Here is a 19,845-nt window from a genome sequence, read left to right as displayed (position 1 = left end):
TCAATATCAGTTTTTGTCTCACACCTGTGCAGATGATGTTGCCGGTCGTGTCTCAAGTTTAATGGTGAATTTAATGAGCCAGGGATTAAAGCTTTCCAAACACAAAACAATGCGATAAATGGCATAAACACAGCATTTGTCAAGCGGTAAGGTGAAACTAAACCGTGTAGTCAGGGCACTTTCACCAGTTGGAGTTAAAGCATTAATGCATAATTTTGATAACAACACTGAATCAAATAAAAGCACACAGCGACAAACACGGATTCCAAAGCTTTTAGCAACTTTGAGGTCGTTACGTTGGTTAACTGGTCTGTCCGCCCTTTTAGAGGAGATGTTTACTGCAGAAAAATGTGAAGCAGTATTGAAAGCACTTACGGAACATGGTCATGTACTGCTTGCCGTGGAGGTTCCAGTAGCCCCAGTTGGTTCTGTAGCCATGCAGAGTGGCGTACTCCTCATGGTTGTATGCAGGTTCAGTCCCGAATGTGTCAATCACCCTGATGTGGCACCTGGGACACGGTAAGAAATAGGCTGAGTTAAGGTGGATGGAAGAGACAAACAGCAGTTTCAGAAAAGAGAGAAATGTAAGTGTGCGGTAAGTTAACATGTTTATAGAACACATGAATCACCGTCTAAAAAAAAGCCACATGAAGATAAACAATATTAGCATTTTGAGTTATGAGAGCTCATCTCAGTGCTGTAGATCTGCCTTGTTCTTAGAGTCCTGCCTTGTAAAGCTGTCGCCAGTTGATGGATGTCCATTTGCCCTGCCAGTCCTCCATCACTAAGCAGACCTTATAAAGGCCGTAGGGTGACAGGGACGGGGCGTAAATCACAGCCGTTTTACAGCCATCACAGGGCCGTCGGCTGTGACACATCACGTGACACAACCTGGAAGCTTCCATGCAGAATTTCAGCCAATAACCCAGATCAGAGTCCCAAACATATTTTATGGAGATACTAAATTTTTCTCCCTTGTCATATTTGACTCTCTTTGGGAAATGCTGAGTCAACACATCGACAGTGATATTCTACTTAATCTGCATCAAAATAAAGTTCCATTACGGAACTATTTCATCAACTTTGAATTGAAATTACATCATCAGAAATCCCTGAGGAGTTACTTTAACACATCATGACATAGCACAAATGATGCATGTTTTGACAACGTGCAGCCTCAGCGAGAGAATGCGAAACACCACTTTATCAGCAGCCTGGGACGTATAAATCGATTGATGTAATCTGATCTGAGGAGATTTCCCGACGCCCTGCATCCCTAATCAGTCTCCTGGCTGCTGAGGGCCACAACTCCTCCGCAGTGTGACAGCTGATGAGTTCTAGTCGATGGGCTGAAGTTGGCCTGATACTGATGCTAATCAGCAGAGACTTTGTTTGGTGAGCTGCCAGGGCAGGGCACCATATTCACAATGCTTGGGATGAATGATTGTAAAATGCCCGTTGGCGAGTTATTAAACGGGTGCAGCACTATTCGCCTCTTTCACATCCAGAGCAAGATGAACGATAAATAGACGGGATAAAAGCAGACTGCAATAAAGCTGCACTATATAATCTCAACTACTTTGTGCCCAAGATGATCATCCATTGTTTTCATAATGCATTCATCTTTTATTCTTTTATCTTTTTCATTTAGTATATGGAGACAAAAACATATAAACCCATTTTTCTATTGTTAAAATTGTATTATTATTTGATGGTCAAATCAATAAAATCTGATGTCTTCAAAAAAACTAAGGAAATAAACAGAAATAAAGGTTGTATATAGATATATTATCAACAATGTAAAAACATGACATTAATGTTTTGCAGTCGTGCAGAGTTGTAATTTGGATTCATTATTAATTAATGTCTTGTTTTTGTCGGATTTGCTCATAGAACATGACTCTTACACTGCACTTAGATCAAAGGAGCACAAAATCAGCTTACATGTATCATCAGAGTAAAAAGCCTGCATCACAGCTTCCTGGACACAATGGTTTGTCTGAATGTAATTACTTAATCCATTTAACAGATATTTAACACTGAGGCAGAGGAGGTGACATTAAACAAGCTTACACCTGCTTGATTGAACGCGGTGTTCAGAGGTCAGAAGGGAACCCCCACAGGGACAATTTTGCTGATGTGCAGTGAGGCTGCAAGCTTATAAAACCGATCATTCAATAAGCCATTAGTGAAGTGTTTCACTGCTGAAGGCAATTACCGGCAACAACAACAAAACAGTGCTTTAACACCAACCAAAAACAGGGAATAAGTGGTAACGACTGACTTGTGCTTCTTCAGTGAAAGACCCATGTGCTGCTTCATTTGCTGCAAACCGTGGTAGTCGGTGTAGATGAGGTCAAAGGGCAGAGGTCCTGTCAAAGGGCAGCTTCCTCTTCCAGGAGGGACGCCTAAGAACCTGCACACAGGTCAAATGTGTTTCAGTGCACAAGAAAAGATCATACACAATCTGACGATACACAAAATGGCACGAAAGCAGTGTAGCCCCGTTCTGTGTGAGCCGAGACGCACACACACCTGAAAATAACTGTCAGTCCCCGGGAGGGTTCGAATAAAGGGAAAAGGGAAAGTAAAGCGAAGGTGCAGCACGGCGGGAATAATAATGGGTCAAGTGCTTGAATGGCATCTGAAGTGTGCTATAATAACACTCAGCGTGTGTGTGTGTGTGTGTTGCCAGAGACAGAAGAATCAATTATGAATAATGACGCATAGGTCATTCAACATTAATAGATTTCCTAAAGCGACGCATAATAAAAAACAAAGTAATAAACTGGTCGACTATGAGGGGATTATTTTCAAAAATGTTCTGTGAAGACTGGCAGGGGGAGGAGGGAAGGCTTGAGAGAGGGGGGGAGAGAAATGGAGACGAAGAGAAATGGAGATGAGAGAGAGAGAGAGAGAGAGAGAGAGAGAGAGAGAGAGAGAGAGAGAGAGAGAGAGAGAGAGAGAGAGAGAGAGAGAGAGAGAGAGAGAGAGAGAGAGAGAGAGAGAGAGAGAGAGAGAGAGAGAGAGAGAGAGAGAGAGAGAGAGAGAGAGAGAGAGAGATCATGTCAGTGCTGTCACCAGGCTGACGGCAGAAACATTCGACATAGAATTCAAACCCAGCTGGCAGGGAGCACAGTGGGCAGTTACCTGATTTGTCTGTCTGTCTCACTCAGACCCACACAGATTACACACGCTTCAGAAGGAAATATGCAAGACGGGTGGATTTAATTGTACGTCTTTGGATACGGCAGAAAGCTTTGAGCTGCCATCCAACCACTGACGACTCAACAGTTGAGTTGTGAGGAGTGCTAACGCCTACTGGATTAGCTGTTCTCCTCTTTTCTGTTATAAGATCACAACCCCTACAGCCCTGAGGCATTTTGCATTATCAGTATCAGCTGATGGGACTGAACATTTTATACACCGAACGCCTATAAGTCTAATTTAAACAGCACGCATGTCTTACTTTGCTTTAAGGTTCCCACCTGACAATAATTGACAACATGAACCTGCTGCCTGAACAAACGCGGCCAGATGAGAGCCCTTAAAATAGCTTTACCTTACCAAAAGACAGGAAACGCCAATTAGTAATCTACTTAAACGAAGCACAGCATAACTCCAGAAAGCGTAACTCCAGTTTATACTTAGGATGAAGGTAACAATGTTTGAGAAAGAAAAAAAACATTCAGGCATCTCTTCATTAAAAACCCAAGGCATTGCTTTGTCAAACTTCAGCATTTCAGAAGAGCAACGTCACTCAAACTCGGCTCAAAAGCAGCACAGTACAGTGAGGAGTGTAGGAGGATATGCAGGTGTCATAAATCTGTTCCAAACATATCCGCAAAATAAGTAAGTGGTTGAATAATGTAGAATGAAACGTTTCCAGGCAGTTTGGGAGAAGGCACAGAATCAGGTGACGTGCTTAGCAAGATATTCTCTGATCATGCTTAGTCAGCACTGTAACCTTGCGGAAACACAATGGAAGTCGGTTTTCCTGCAATTGATGGGATAATGAGCGAGGCCGTGTCAGGCGGTTTCATCAGTCAACAAGATGCTACTTCAGCATTTACACAGACAAAGGTGTGTGTGACCAGCGCAGCAGTATTTCAGTTCTTTACTCACACCGGGTCTGTAGGCAAACCCATATATGATTACAATACAGCCTCACACTCTGGCATTATATTGTACCATCAAGCCTGTGTGTGTGGGTGCTCCAAACCGCTTTGCCTCATTGTGAGATGCACCAAACCTCAGCTATTCCATGTAGTATTGTGTCAGAGCTCAGTCTGGAGCAAAGACAACGTCAGCGGAGAAAAGTAGTTTGTGCTTACAAAGAAACAAAAGAGCGACGACGTTCATGAAGGAAAGTCAATGGATTTCACTTCCAATTCAAAATGCTGTCCCTCTCTCCGTCTCTCTCTCTGTTTTTGGGCATGACTAACCCACTGAGGTTTCCAAAAGACAGGAGAGGAGAAGGAACTACACAAAAGAAAGACTACGAAGAAAGAAACAAAGGTGGGAGGCTTGCATGAATTTCCTGAAACCACTTGACAACCACCATCAGGCACAATTCCTCCGTCTCACAGCTGGTCATTGGCACCATGGCAGCGCTCCAGTTTAGTAAAAGGAAAGAAAGTCAGAAACAAACGCAATGGGAGAGCCTGCACAGGCTTCAGCTGGCTCTTTTAGGAGGTGAAGGCATGTCCAGCGGTGAGGGGAATTGGCTGGGGCCGACTCCTCAGGCACATAAGAAGAGCTGAGGCTGGGGGCAAGGAGTTTACTGAGGGCTGCAGCGAAGGCTCACAGTGAGAAGAAAATGACATGGGCAGAGAGGAGAGATGGTGTGTGCCTGCGTGTGCATGTGTGTGTGCGTGTGTGTGTCAAACCTACATGGCAGAGGCAGTGGCGACTGGCATGATAATGGATCACTCGAGACAGATACAAACTCTGATGTTGTTTCTGTTATGATCAAACGCTTGGCTTCTCCCCAGCAGGAGTCGCCGATACGCCACTTTGATGTGTAGTGTCATTTTTGTTCTCGCACGTCCTCATTTTGTGTTAAAGCGTTTCTGCCCCCTTGCCTTCCGTAATCACAGACATCAAGTCTCACGTCAAAATAAAAGTCGGTGGCTGAGCGGCAGCAGAACCAACAGTGGATTATTTTTCTCACACCATTAAAATGATTTCTATAACGTGTGTGCCTGTGTGAATGTGTGATGGGTGTCATAGACCTTGCAAACATGCTTAAAAGGCTTAAAAACCTTGGATTAAATTCCAATTTCTGTATCCAGATCCATTATCGACTGTCACTTACTTGCATTTACACCTTGTTTATGGTAAATATAAGCCAGTCAGCACTAATTAAGTCCCTGTTTCCTCTTTGCTCCATGGATGAGATTCATCTATTTCACAAAACCAGGCAGCCAATCCCATTTATTGAACGCCACAAACCCCATTCACAAAAACTGTATTACTGTAATGAGGATGAGGAGTGGATTCAGGAAACATGAGGCTGGAATTTGATCTCACTAATGTGCCTCAGCTTTGATCCAATCCCAATGCAAACCAAACCACACAATGCTACTTGGCTGCCGGGAGTATGTAGGTCAGGTAGGAACATTGCGGTAGCGAGCTGCTAGGGGACAAGATTCTGTCACTCTCCCCATCCCTGCATGCCCCCACATCATGATACTACAGCTGAAAGATTTGGCAATAATATCGCCTAGCTCCTATTATTTGACCTGAAAACACCATTTTATGTGTCTCCACCCCTGCAGACGTCCATTGTATTAGCGCCCGTCTCCGTCTCTAGATTGGGGCCCCGCTGTTGTTCCCAAACTGACTATTTTTAATTGTAGCAACGTTGCACTTTTCATTTTGGAAGCAAAGGCGCATCAGTTGAAAGGACGGGGGAAAGAGAGTGTATCAGCACTTATGAGCTGAAACAAAGTGAGACTGGCAGCATAACAAGCCTCTGCAGGTCGTTTAGTGAGCTTTGCGGGGAAAAAACAGCTTTGATGTCGTTTTTCATTTCCAGGACGCAACGCTGAATCACCCCCCTACACACACACCACCCCTGCACACACAGCAGAAGCATGTACAGATAATGACCGGATAGATGAAACTTTAGAATGTCCTATTTTATGCTTATAAGGATCAGTCACTATATGTGTCTGTGTGCATGTTTGCAAACAGAGGGACAGACAGACAAATAGCGGGTGACGTTACCTGTTGAGTGTGTTAAAGTACTCAGTCAAGTGCTCAGCTGTGGCTCACTGGATGTAATTTACTTACAAAAGCCGTTGCTGCAAAACAGCGGTGTCGCACACTGCCACACCCTCTGTGTTACTGTGAAGCAGAACACACTGCCAAAGCTGCAGAGAGTGTGAGAGCGGAGACGATCAGGTGACCACGTGGTGTCTGCTGCAGGTGGAGGGTGAAGCACTGAGACACAGGTGTCCTCCGCTTAGAGCTCCATGACACCACTATTAGTTGACAGTCTGCTGAGGAAGTGTGAAACCTGACAGACTGCCACAAGCTTCCTCCTCTCCTCTCCTCTCCTCTCCTCTCCCCTCTCTCTCTCTCTCTCTCTCTCTCTGCTGTTCTCTTCCATTCACCTGCTGCTCCTCTCCTCCTTTAACGATTTCCACCCTGGTTTCACATTACACACTCCGTCCTCAGGTGTGTCCCATTTTCCCGTCACCAGATAATTGCACATGCCGCCGTTGGAGGAGACACAGGGAGCTTTCATCCTCCAAATCTCACCTCCAATTTATTTAACACTACAAATATAGAAAATGTTACACCAAAAAATGTGGTATTCAACATTCTTGGGCTGTAATTACTGAATTAATTAACAACACTGCCACTAATTTGGGGAGAATACTTTAGAATGGAGAGCAAACACACACTTTTACTGTAAAAGCAATGTGTTGCCATGGGCACACCCGTTGTCATCCATCTGGCAGCAGTGACAGTTCATTTCTGCCTCTGTGCTGTGAATTTCATAGCTTACATAGATTAGAAGCACTGTAATAAAGTGATGAAGATGATGAAGATGATGATGAAGATAATGAAGATCCATAAATAGATGGATGTATAGATACATGTACAGACAGACAGACAGACAGACAGACAGACAGACAGACAGACAGACAGACAGACAGATAGATAGATAGATAGATAGATAGATAGATAGATAGATAGATAGATAGATAGATAGATAGATAGATAGATAGATAGATAGATAGATAGATAGATAGATGTGCATAAGCCCGGAGCTTACTGGAGAGAAAGGACACCGTCTGAAGGAGGGAGGAAGTGTGAGAGGAACTGATTTGTATTAAAACTACAGTGAAGGAAAGAGCCAGAAAAAGTGACTGATCAGTGAAGCCACCAGAGAGCAGGAACATTGCTAATTAGAAGCAATTATGCGATGTTAAACCAACGGCTCAGCCTCTATTGTAACTAAGCACCACCCGGGGTGGCTTTTGATCAGGGAAAACAACAAGAATATCAACAGCCACGTCCACATAAGAACCGCAGCGGGCCGCCCCATTCGTTTGCCAGGCCCGGGTGGGAGGGAGATGGAGTTGGAAATGTAAATAGATACAAGCCTGGGGACATCTGTGAGAGCACTACCTGCACGACGCTCTGTCAATTTAATAGTGTGTGTGTGTGTATGGGAGCGAGGGGCGGAGGGAAACGCTGCTCTCTTCATTAATAGTCACGAAAAGGGATTTAAGGATGTTCGGCACCTGCCATTTGCCGGCCGATTGAAGCAGATACGGCCATAAAAAGAGTGGAATACGTGCACTGGGTCATGTTTTGTGTCGCTGCGAGCAAAGAGGGAATGTGGCCCAGGTCTGATAAATCCAATTGGCTTCAATTTCAGCCCTCCATTATATTTTCTCGGAGGCTGAACATTCCATTTCCAGATGAATTGAGACCAATATCGGCTTAATGAAATGCCACTGCACACTTACGTACACATACCTATAAAATCTCAGCTGACAGATCCTCCTCCTCCTCCTCTCTGCTCTACTCACTCACACACACGTACACACACACACTCACACACCGATACATACAAGTTCGCTCACTTTCACCTTTTTATTCTTTGGATAATATAAGCGGTGTTTGTCTTCTGATGTCTGGTGTCTTGGTGGACACTGCCATGACTCCATGCACCATGACACCAATTAGCAGAGTAAATAACAGCGTGGCCAGCAGAGGCGGTCCCACTGTGGCGTCTTTATCCCACCTCAGCGATCTCCCATGCCTGCCCTTATCAAAGTGTCTTTTTCTGCAAAGCCTGGAATGTAAGAACAAAGGGCAGCTCTAACCTGTCAATGCATTTGCCTCTTCCTTCCTTGCTCGATAACATTAACAACAACAACACTGCCGGGTCCTCTTCTGCTCCAGCCCCGAGCCACCCGCTGGCAGAAAATAATCAACTTCTAGTCTTGTCTCGTTCGCTGCCATTTTCCTGACCACCCGCTGTGAAGCCCCCAACTCTTATGAAAGATCACGGCTCAGAAAATGTCTGGATCACTCTCTTCCTGTTGCACCTCAGCTGTGTAACAATCAATACCCTTATCTTTACAGATGAGACCGTCCTTTACAGAGCTTGTGTTTGCTAGTGTGTGTGTGTGTGTGTGTGTGTGTGTGTGTGTGTGTGTGTGCGTGTGTGTGTGTCTATAGCGCCGTATGAGTGGTGTCCACCGGCATATGCTTGTGATGGCTGGAGACGAGCCTGTTATCGCTGCGGAGTCAACAAGCTGCAGCAGGAAGGAAGGAAGTGCACAGACTGAAGAGGTGCTGTCAAGCCCCTCCAGGCTGAAACAGAGGTAGCTTATCATGTCAGGGCCAAAGGTGATTGAGAGAGTGTGTGGGCAACATCGCTCCCACTGAGCCGCTGATCACTTGTAGAGCATCCAGCTGCATGTGAATGAAGCACTGAGGTTGAGCAATGAAGACGTTCTGCAAATAAAGATATAGATGTTTTCCTAGATCAACAGGCACGAGATTGCCAAGATGCTCTGATGAACCGCAAATAATTCCGTTGGGATAGTTTGGAATCTCAGCAAGCAGCGGCGCCTGCAGCTGGAGGAGGAGGAGGAATCAGGTCTCCACTTACCCGTGCAGCTCCTTCAGAGACACGGAGATTTTGAGGTTATGTCCCAGCACATGAAGGGATGTGAGGATGTCCGCCCATTGCACCATCTCACCCAGGGGGCCTCCCTTCAGCACCTTGGGACTGAAGACGTCCCCCGACTCGTCCGTCAGGAAACCCACGTGGACCAGTATCTACAGGCAGAGGACGGAGAGAAAAAAGGTGTACATTTCAGTACCGTGTGTGTGATTAGGAAACCCTTATTATAAAGATAACGCCCTATATTTGCATCAATTTTCACTAGCTGCGTTAGTTTCTGTTCTGCAGACGTTTTCCAATCCTCAGAGGCAATTTCCAGTGCTTCAAAGCATTCACATATACTTTAATGAATACATTTTGATATTCGGAATGGACGAGTGATGTCCGATTTTAAATATAACTGACTGAGAAATGAAACGGGTAAAGCAGAGTGGCAGCATATTCACAGCAAACGCTTGGCCAAATAGGAAAACTGACCTGAGTGCGGACGGCAAACTGATATGCAGAATGATTTAGGAGATGTTGAATTGCTAATGGAGAAGGTTCAAGATTATTTTGTGTTATATGTTTCAGTAGCTGCCAGCCTGGACGGGTGTATTGTAATTGCTGCCATCTGTAGCCTCGATTTCAAGCACTTTTTTTACACTTTTTTTCTCAGTGACAAATTAAAAAAAACATTTGCACATTTTGCTGCCTCAAACTCGTTTCCACCTGATTTCGTTTGTAGCGATTAAATACGTGCAGTCTTTGTCTGTTGTATTACTGTCAGATCGTGTTTCCATGTTGTTCTTACTATGGTTACTATCCAGGTGTGAAAACCGGCATATATACACAGATACGGGAAAGAGGACAGGGCATTTTTCAGTTTGTATACCACATACACACATTACAGAAGTGGAGCAGGATGTAGAATTAGTTTCTAAAGAGTCACATGGTCGTTAGACTACAATATAAAAATACATCAGGAGCAAAAACAGGTTTTAAAGTGCTACATTAAAGAAAACCATTCACAGCTGTTATTTCAGTAAACTAATAAACATTATGTCCCAAATTCCTCCTGGATATGACCATCACACCTGATGACTCATAGCTGATTCAAACTGATGACTGCAAAAAAATGTAGATGGCAAAGTAGAGCTGAATATGACGTCTACATTAAAATCTAAAAGCTGAAGGAACAGGCGGCAGAGGAAATGAGACGGGTCAGTTTAAACAGAACACAGCCGCAGGTGTGTGGTTTTTTCCTCCTTTTGTATTTCAGATGTATAAGCCAGGACCACAGCTCAATACTAAATTGACAGTAAGCATCACTGTCACATGCAGCACTAGGATAAACCCCGGCACCAGCAGGCATTTGGAAAGCCTGGTAATTTGTGCTAGAATATCTTTTGATTGAATCAACAAAAAGATGTAGATGTAAGAAAGTAGTGTGAAAACAAAAATTATATCAGAATTAGCCAATAAAAGGAATAAGACACATTTGAGGAAACACGACTACAAAGTATCGACACTGAAGCTCTAAATCACACACACACACACTCACACACCGATTCAGAACCAAACCTCAAAGCAATAAATCGTACAGAGCGATTCACTCAAAACCGGCCGGACATTATACAGCTTTGAAGCTTAACGTCCCCCCAGATAACTACAAATACATTATGCATATTCCCACTGTGCTTGTTGAGTTGCCAAATAGTGAGTGCGACTCCATTCCTGTGTGGACCAACAGCTGCTGGGTTTCTCAACGGGTCGTCTTTGTTTGTGTTGTGGGGGAGAAAAACTGAGCAGCCAAGCAGCAATATAAAATGCTGCGGAAAAACAAGTCATCATCAGACAAATCACTGCCTCAACAAGTGAAAGAGGAGAGACCTTTCCTCCGAACCAAGCAGAAAGATGAGAAAATGTGCCATTAAAAAAGGAAAATACTGGATTTTCAACCAAAACTTTGTGCCTGCATCAGAAATGATAGACTTATAAATAGATGAGATTAAAAGGATACCGACATTTCCTGAATATGAGGGTCTGGTAGGGATCGTAACCAATCAGGTGCTGTTTCCTGTAGTGCTTTGCGTGTTGGTTCAGATGTGGAGAAAACTAACCTGGCTACTGGGTGAAACAAATTATGATCTACCGTGATTACAGTGGTAGGAAAGTATCTTATTATTAGAAGATTCAGTGTGTTTTCCAGTCACAGGAGTGAGGAAAACAGAAATAAACAAGTCTTCTTTGTGCTCTAATGCTCCACTGGAGTAGTTATTGTTCGCTGTGCACTGATTGTTCACATTGTGGTTCTCTGACAGCAACATTATGCATTAAATGAACTTAGATGGCTTGTTGCTTATTCAGTTTAAGAGCGGAAGTACGCCGGTGAGGTAATGCATTTACAGATTGCTTACACCAACAGTGAGCCAATGGAGCATTTACAAGCTTGGGTAAAAGTGTTGGGCAGTAAAAACACATTTATCCTCTTACAGTTGTTGACACCTTGGGCGACGCCATGGGGTCATTATGTGGCACGTGACAGCTGATGGTGTCACGCGACTAAACATCAAGTCCAGAGGGTTTGAACTATTACTTACTTACTATAGCTTATAGACCTATCTAAAATCTAAAATAAAACATAGTAATATCTCTCAGTAAAGCTGATTTCCTTGGGCTTACACACAAAAAACATGCACTCTCCAACTTTACTTTCTGTTCTGCCAAATGCTGGTCTCTTGTAAAGGTTATTCCCCTAAAGTATAAGATGGGGAGAAATGTGAAGTCATTGTCATTTCATCACAGCTGTTTGAGCCATGGAGGACAGGTAAATGTCAGTGGTGCCAGTGTACTAAAGCCAATCAATGCCTGTTAGGAGTCGCTCTCCTTTCCCAACTACATATGTCAGTAACTCAGGATGCTTCCAGGCGCCGCTGAGGAGCTTCCAATATAAGAAAAATGGGAAAAAAAGAAATCGCTGATCCAATAAAATGTCACAGCTGTTCTGGTAACCTATGGAAGCTTTTAAGCATTAAAGGACACTGCAGTTTTGTTCATATTAGGAGCTATTTTTCAGGAACCAGTTCACAAAAGAAGATCTGCAAATACCAGAGAAAGACCCACACTGACTTCTTATCATCAGCTTACAAAGATGGACCTAAAGCTCCTTTCATCCTCCAGTATGCATAAATATGAAAGGAAAAATATATCTATAAATCCATATATATTCACCCTTTTTTGTTCTCTCCACTGGTGGCGGAGGTTGTCGTCCAGCCGGCGAGCGGCGGCGGCCCACTGTGCTGCTAGTCTGCGTATGCGTCGCTTCATGAAGCTCAGAGATTCCTTCCCGGTGCCCACCTGCTCCAGCAGGGTTCCGATATCAGACTGGAAAACTGCCTGGGGAACAGAAGCAATGGATGTGTTGGAAACAGTTGTGTATCGAGTCAATTTGGACTTTTATTTCCCACTAAATGTATCCAAGAACTAGCAGTGTGTACAGATGGACAGCTGGCTTTGAAAATGTATTTAAAGCGGAGCATAGAAGGTTGTTGTAAACATTGTCCTGCATATCTACAGCAATCTGTAACCCCAATGATATCAAGTTCATTTGGCTGTAAGAGAACATGTCATATTTATGCATACACATATTTATGGTGCATACACAGCAAAATGTGTCTAAATAATGCATATTATATACACTTATGTGTGTTATTTTGTCCTTTCTATGCAAATCTTCTGATAAATTATACACATTTTTATTTTATCTGCATTTCTTCTATCTATTTGTGTTGATGTCACTGATATGACTGAACAGGAAGCTCTGGTCTCATTCAAAACAATGTGTCAGTCATTTTACCACAAGCATCTGAATTTTAGAAATAACATTTTTTGGATCATCTCTGAATGTAAGAACAATGGATATCCAGTATTAATCCAGAGGAGGAGCACACTCCCTTGCAGCAGTAATTTTCATTTCTCTCTGCAGAGCTTTTGTGAAGGTTATTTTTAAAAGCTGGAATTTCCAGGACAGGCTGGCATTCAGGCGAGATTTATACTGAACTTAGCCAGAAGCACATCTCTGCACTGACACTAAAACATGATACGTTATACGGCTGTTCTATACAAGTGGAAGCAGTCTAAGTGAAAGAGTGGCGGCGGTTGAGATTGTATAGAGTGCAGAGAGGCCGGGTTCCATCCTGTTTCATGCTAATGCCCTGAGGTCTGGCCGCTCACACAGCCTGTCTGAAGGAATCCTGGATCATAGTCTGCTTTCATTTCATATCTCCTCTAGTCCCCAATACAATCACACCCGGCCGGTGATAATCAATGCGGTAACTGCACGGGGAGCACTGAGGGTGTTTCAAGGCCAACACAAACATAATCTGACACAAACAAACAAAAACTTCTTATTCTTTCTGCGTTCCTCCTGAACACAGTTACGCAATTAATAAACCAGAGAAATCTCTCAAATGTAAATCAATATGCAGAGCGGCACTGCACTTCCACAATGCAGGTGAATTATTGTTCTCAAGAGCAACCGGTGTATGCAAAAGCAAAATGCAGAGTACCCAAGTTGAGTCTTTGGGATTAGCCTCGGTGAATACATGCAGGCAATTAGAGCAGGAAGACAGGATGCGCGGTGAATACACCTCACAGCCCGAGTGTGTTGACTGCACAGCACTCCTGGGTGGTTGATGTAGGGGGGGAGATATGGGGGTGAAGTTCAGGACAGACCTTGAGAATTGATTGAAACCAATACACATTTTACTTGTTGATGCTGAAATAAATCAAGTAATGCAGCAAGGAGAATAATAAATTGAGAGTGACGGCTCTGAACAGCACATTCAGAGTCTCACCACACCAAACTGGGGCTCCTGTGTCACTTGGGAAAAACGGGAGGATGAATATGGAAATTGTGAAAAGATGCTGGGAAATAATTTCACAGTTGGTGCCTGCAGACGAAAAACGCCTTTTGTGAAGAAAATGCGTGGACGTATTGAAGCTTAAATTAAATTGCGTGAATGTGTAAAACTGATTAATCAAAATGTGAATACATGATTTGTGTTTATGGAAGAAATACATAGATATGTCATTGAAATGTTGAATGGTTTGTACATTGAGGTCGAGGTGACACAAAACATTCTAAGTGCGGCTTTAAACTGTGAAAATCACCATTCAGTACCCGACTGTGACATTCTAATGAGCAACATACCTGTCGAGTGTCGGATCACAAGGAAACCACAATGTTACAAAGCAGTTGTGAAGATAAATGGTTCTCAGCAGCTTCTGTGCTTACAGGAAGTAGGGCAACATAATCCATTAATTTTAATGGAATAAACTACTGAATGTTGTATTTCATGGGATCTTCTTGATGAAATGTTTAGATTGTGTTCTTAAATGACTGTAACTTACAGTGAGAGCGTCTTGGGTTACCTGACTCTTGGGCAGAGGCTTGAAGGTGGGCGTGGCCGTCTGGTTCCTCCAGACCAGCGGGGGGCAGAACCACTCCACCTCGCTCAGGTAGATGAGGAAGGAGCAGTCCGAGCCGTCAACACCATAGAAGGCATAGCAGGGGTCTGACGTCCAACGGGCACGCATCCACTGGAGGAGACACAGAGAGTTTCATCAAATTGAATGTGTCGATTTTTTGGGGATATTGCAAATAAAAAGTACTTTTATGAGGATATACAATACAATACATATTGATTTCTAAAATGTTCTTGTCCAAAAGTCTTGTTTGGGTTGTTTTGCTCTGATTAATCCATTAGATTAATCTCCAGTTACACCTTGCATTCAAATTCAACTAATGTAAACGCACACATTATCTGGATAATGGTATCAGATGTTAGAACTTTAAATTTTGCATTAGGAATCCTTCACGTTACTCATAGATTCTGTTACATTGTGTTTGGACCTCAGTAGGTGGGTCATTACCCTACTTAAAGCCCAAAGGTCTAGCTGCCTTTGTGTATGAGCGTCCATTTTCTAAAACAACAACAAACATGTTGCTTGTGCTTTAACTGTTCACATCCCCAGGCTGGTTCTAATTTAAAACAAGAAGTAATGCCTGATTCAAAATAAGTTCATTAACGAGCACGGAGACGATTCTTAAGAGGGAACTTTTTCAATTTTATTTGTAATTTGTTTACCTGCTTGGGGACTGCAAATGGAAATAAGCCCACAGCTAAATCGGGAACAAAACAATTAGGTCTTTTTAAAGCATAGTGGCTGTTTATGGATTTCACTTACAGCTGGTTATGTGTGACTGTGACGTCAAGCCGGACAACATCTATGCGGGCGGATAAGCTGCATTCCTAATGTGATACATTATGAATACATTTTGCTTATCTGAGCCAGCCAAACAAACTTTTCTTGCATTATTGTGCTAAGCAGGTGAGCCTCAGGTGAAGGAAGCAGACAGGATAGACAAAAGGTGAGAGGGTTATTGTTGCTAGTGAGTAGAGACTAGAAGCAGGTTGCAGAGGGGAGGACGAACTGCATCTCCAACTAAACATTTATGGCTCTTTTTGTTGCTCTGCTGCAGCTTTGGATGACCTTCACTATTCGTCTCATTCCATATCAATGTAACATCAGGTCTCTTCTGTTTTTGCTCACAAGAAAAATATACAAATGTTCCAGCAAGACTGAGGATCTGTGAATGTAACTCTGTATTTCTTTCGTTATTGTTTATCTTATTCCACATTTCACATACTTGTTTCAATGTTTATGTTGCGTCATTCATACTATGTTTTCCACTTTGACTATTGTTGCTATTTCACATCTCTTCTTAAAAATCTACTCAATATATCCAAACACATTTTTGTATAAACCTATTTCATTTTATTCTTACTCTTTTCATTTGCCTTTGCTCTTGTTTGCAGCTGCAGCAGCACCAAACTCCCCCTAAGCAGCCTCAGAACCATCTTAGCAAGGTAAGTCATCCACAAAACAAATAATACAAGGACACAACTGCAATATCAACACTTACATCCATCTTACTGGGACAGTCTGGATAACGGGGATCTTTGGGAGTTTCACATTGTCCCAACGCTCCATCCCTACCTGGAAAAAAGAAAGCAAACACACACATTTCTCAATAAACACATTAAAGACGAATAAACAGAATAAACAGAGAGGTGTGCTGTAGTTAGTGGCAGTGGTGATAGATTCTGCCAAGAGAGAGCTTATATAAGAGCATCTAGTCCGGTTATTTGATCTAACTCTCTCTGTGTCTTTTATCAAGAATAATAAATACTGTGATTATTTTAATGAGGCTTCTTGTTATTTTGTAGTATTTCTGGAATCCACGCCGGTCATTAAAATACACACTGTATGTAAACAGCCACTGCAATAAAAGGGAATGTAATGGCGATCTGAGCTGATTTAGATTTAATGAAAAAGCAAGAATTTAATAGTGGCAAGGCATATTTGTGTGTGACATTACAGAGGAACAACTGTTGTTAAAAAGAGGCTGGCAAGGTCAGTTAATTGAAGAATCAAATAAGATCATCTGTGATTGATCATAGTGTCAAATTCTGATCATGACATGATCAAAGTCATCAGTGCCCTGGCAGTGCTTGGACATGAAATGGCATAACAAGCTAAAGAAATCTGATCACCAAGACCTCCCAATTGGACTTCACAGATTTAATATTGACCCAATCACGTCATGTCCCCTGGGTGTTTAGGCAATCTTTCAACATTAGAGCCTCCAGATGAGCAGAGATTAATTGGACTGGTTCGCCCAATGAGCTAATAAGCTCCTCTACACGCCTGGCCTCCACCGCTCAAAGGCCAGGTCTCTGCTCCTACTCTCTCACCGCATACACTAAAGATAGACTGCATGCAAGTCATTAATAAAATCATTTCCTCCCCTTTCCCTGCACCCCCTCGGCTGACTCTCCCTCCTCCTCCTCCTCCTCTCCTTCGCTTCCCTATCTTTCCTCGTGCGCCTAATTAAACGAGCGGTTGTTGCTCTTCCGCCAGCATCCTGCCAAGCACAATCACAGATAAATAATTGCCAGCGATTCTCTTTGATTGCCACGATAAAGACAAGCGTCTCATTATGAATACTGCTGCAGCCTGCCAGTGTCAGATATTAAGATCAACCAGTCTAGCCGCCACACTTTAATGACACCAGACATTTTGACAACAGCGTCTTCCTATTTCAGAGACATTCTAATGAGCGAGTACATTAAATGTAATGTAACAAATACAGAAGAAGAAAATAAATGGGTGCGCTCTCATAATCTACTTTGTCCAAGTGCCCAGCAAAGAAATTGAATGTGAAAGCTAACAGAGAGAGCTGACAGGCCAGGATTCCATTAACTAGAGGGTAATTCATCAGGAAGACTTAAACATCCTGTAGTCACGCAACAACAAGGGAACACTGCTGTGGCACACTGGAGCACGTTCACCCTGATATGAATAGTGGCTTGCAGTTTGACCCGACCATAAATCCTGCCTGCCATGTCCTATATGATCCAGCAGCAAGTACAAGTTACATTCAATTGCTCATTCAAGTGATGTACTGGATCCATGTGTGACAGCTGGGCTCATGCAGGAAGAGGGGAAGTGTGTGTGTGTGTGTGTGTGTGTGTGTGTGTGTGTGTGTGTGTGTGTGTGTGTGTGTGCGTGTGTGTCTGTGTGTGTGTGTGTGTCTGTGTGTGTGTGTGTGCAGCAGATCTGATGGATTTGAAGTGGGCAGGGCTTTAATCTGAAGTGCTGCAGATGTATTTTAGTATTCCTTAGGTATTAGGTGTGTGTGTGTGTGTGTGTGTGTGTGTGTGTGTGTGTATTTTCAAAACCTTACCTCTGTGATTGGATATGCTGCGTTGTAGGATCTGCTCCACTCTTCCTGCCATATCAGACATGTTTTGGGCTATGGCCTGGATCCGCTCAACAAGCCCTATAGGCTGGATCCTTATTGTGCAAACACACACACACACACAGACACACGCACAGACAAACAGAAAAATAACCAAATAATTATAAACATTCCCACAAGCACCATCTTGGACAATACAAATGTCTTCCTGCTGCCTTTCCAGCAGTAGAATTTGTTTCCTTCCACAGTCGAGCTGAAGAAGCGGAAGAAATGCTAATTGTGTAGAAGTTGAAGCGTGAAATGGAAAAAGCTTTTAAACACTGACAGATCATTTATTTGTTGAGATAAAAAAGTGACTCAGCATATGAAAGTGGGTCCTTGGGAGAACAAAGAACAGCACACACTTACAGTAGGTTGTTAGCAGATGTGTTTGACTGCACACGACCTCGTTGGCTTTTAAGCAGTATTGGCAAAACAATCACAGACCAATATTTAGAGAAAGACACAGAAGAAAATATGTGAGTAAGTGAAATGAAACAAAGCAACAGCAGCAAAATGAATTCAAAAGTTTTCTAAATGATGCCACATGCAGGAACAAGCACACTTTGTCAACCCAACCAAAACACTCAACACCACAAAACAATCTCACAAAAAAGCCAAATTCAATCTTTCTAAGTGACTAAGAAAATTCACGGGGGTGAGAGCAGAAGTTCAGATTGCAGGCAGCTGACTTGATTAATAAGCAATGGATTCATGCAATGAAATATGAAAAATTCTGGGAGGGAGACCTTTGTGTTGTCCTACTGGCTCAGAGGAGGGGGAGAGAGAGTGCGACAGAAAAGTATGATGATGGTGGAGGAGCTCAGTGAGATAGGAGAGGGCTTAGTTGGGAACAGATTTGGAACTGATGAACAGTTTGAGCTGTATGCAACGTGGTATTGAGCACCGACGTAGCCACGGGTGTGCAAATGCCACCCAGAACGACAGCTTGCACATGCAAATTAATTAATTTTTGTTGCTCAATAATGCAACTAAAAAAATGGAATGTCTTGCCAGTCAAAGACACAAACAGCTCTCCTTGATGCAAAAGTAAAAATCAGCAGAATACAAGCAAGTTTGAAGTTTGAAGCAGAGCTCTGGGCTGCTGCACCAACACAAAATGATGGATTAAGTTCTCCTCCGCCCTTCACCCCCCAACCAGGACAGCTCCTGCTCCCACTGTGGTTGCTGTCAGCAGGTGTTCCAAGTGCTGTTGGGCCTGGCATTAAACTTGGAGCTTTCAGCAGTAAATGGACCTAAAGTCACATAGTCTAGCACGCCCCGTTTTTCTGTTTTCCCAGAGCCCTGTGTCTGGCTACTCTATTGTTATTTAGAGCCAGTGAAGGTGTTTGGAAGATTCAGTGATGAGATCATGGATCCAGGAGTAGAATTGGAGTCATGCAGCGTGAGTTATGGATATACAGAAGTTAACTGTGAACTTTTCAGCTATGGCAAGAGTTGAGTCTGGATGTGATCAATCTACTTAAAAGAGTTTCAGCAACTGTGAAGGGGAGGGATGGGCACAGACGGAAACTCTCAGATGAAAGGCCTCTGTATGCTTCAAAAGCACTGTGGTGGATTGCATGACATGGTGCTTTCCATGTCAGAACAGCAAACATGTCTGTCAGAAGGATACAGCAAGGCTTTTATGGAAGCAATATGTAATTGCGTGTCAGGGGAAAACAATCCAACTCTGCTAATTTGCATACTTTAACATGACCCTTAACCTCAATTGCATTCTTCCATGTGGTGCCCCGGAGGCGAGGAGAAACAAAAGCTTCCATCCTTTAGGCCATGGGGTCAGCACCAATAATTGGCAATTACACAAACTGGAGTACAG

The 19,845-nt window shown here is 43.1% G+C and overlaps 1 protein-coding gene across 1 annotated transcript in view; it reads right to left on the bottom strand.

Moving 5' to 3' along the window:
• mgat5b (alpha-1,6-mannosylglycoprotein 6-beta-N-acetylglucosaminyltransferase B) overlaps positions 1-19,845 on the bottom strand; it is a 45,149-nt gene that overhangs the window by 12,136 nt on the left and 13,168 nt on the right. Inside the window, exons 4-10 of the mRNA XM_076142988.1 lie at positions 17,952-18,061; positions 16,128-16,201; positions 14,573-14,740; positions 12,371-12,535; positions 9,143-9,312; positions 2,285-2,416; positions 376-509 (exon numbers count right to left, since the gene is read on the bottom strand). Coding sequence (XP_075999103.1) covers positions 376-509; positions 2,285-2,416; positions 9,143-9,312; positions 12,371-12,535; positions 14,573-14,740; positions 16,128-16,201; positions 17,952-18,061 — 953 coding nt within the window. The remainder of the gene's footprint in view (positions 1-375; positions 510-2,284; positions 2,417-9,142; positions 9,313-12,370; positions 12,536-14,572; positions 14,741-16,127; positions 16,202-17,951; positions 18,062-19,845) is intronic.

This window comes from Genypterus blacodes, unplaced genomic scaffold (assembly GCF_046128005.1).
Source record: "Genypterus blacodes isolate CSIRO-AG114 ecotype Tasmania unplaced genomic scaffold, CSIRO-AGI_Gbla_v1 ptg000022l_1, whole genome shotgun sequence".
Lineage (NCBI taxonomy): Eukaryota > Metazoa > Chordata > Actinopteri > Ophidiiformes > Ophidiidae > Genypterus > Genypterus blacodes.
This window is presented reverse-complemented; position numbering and strand designations above follow the sequence as displayed.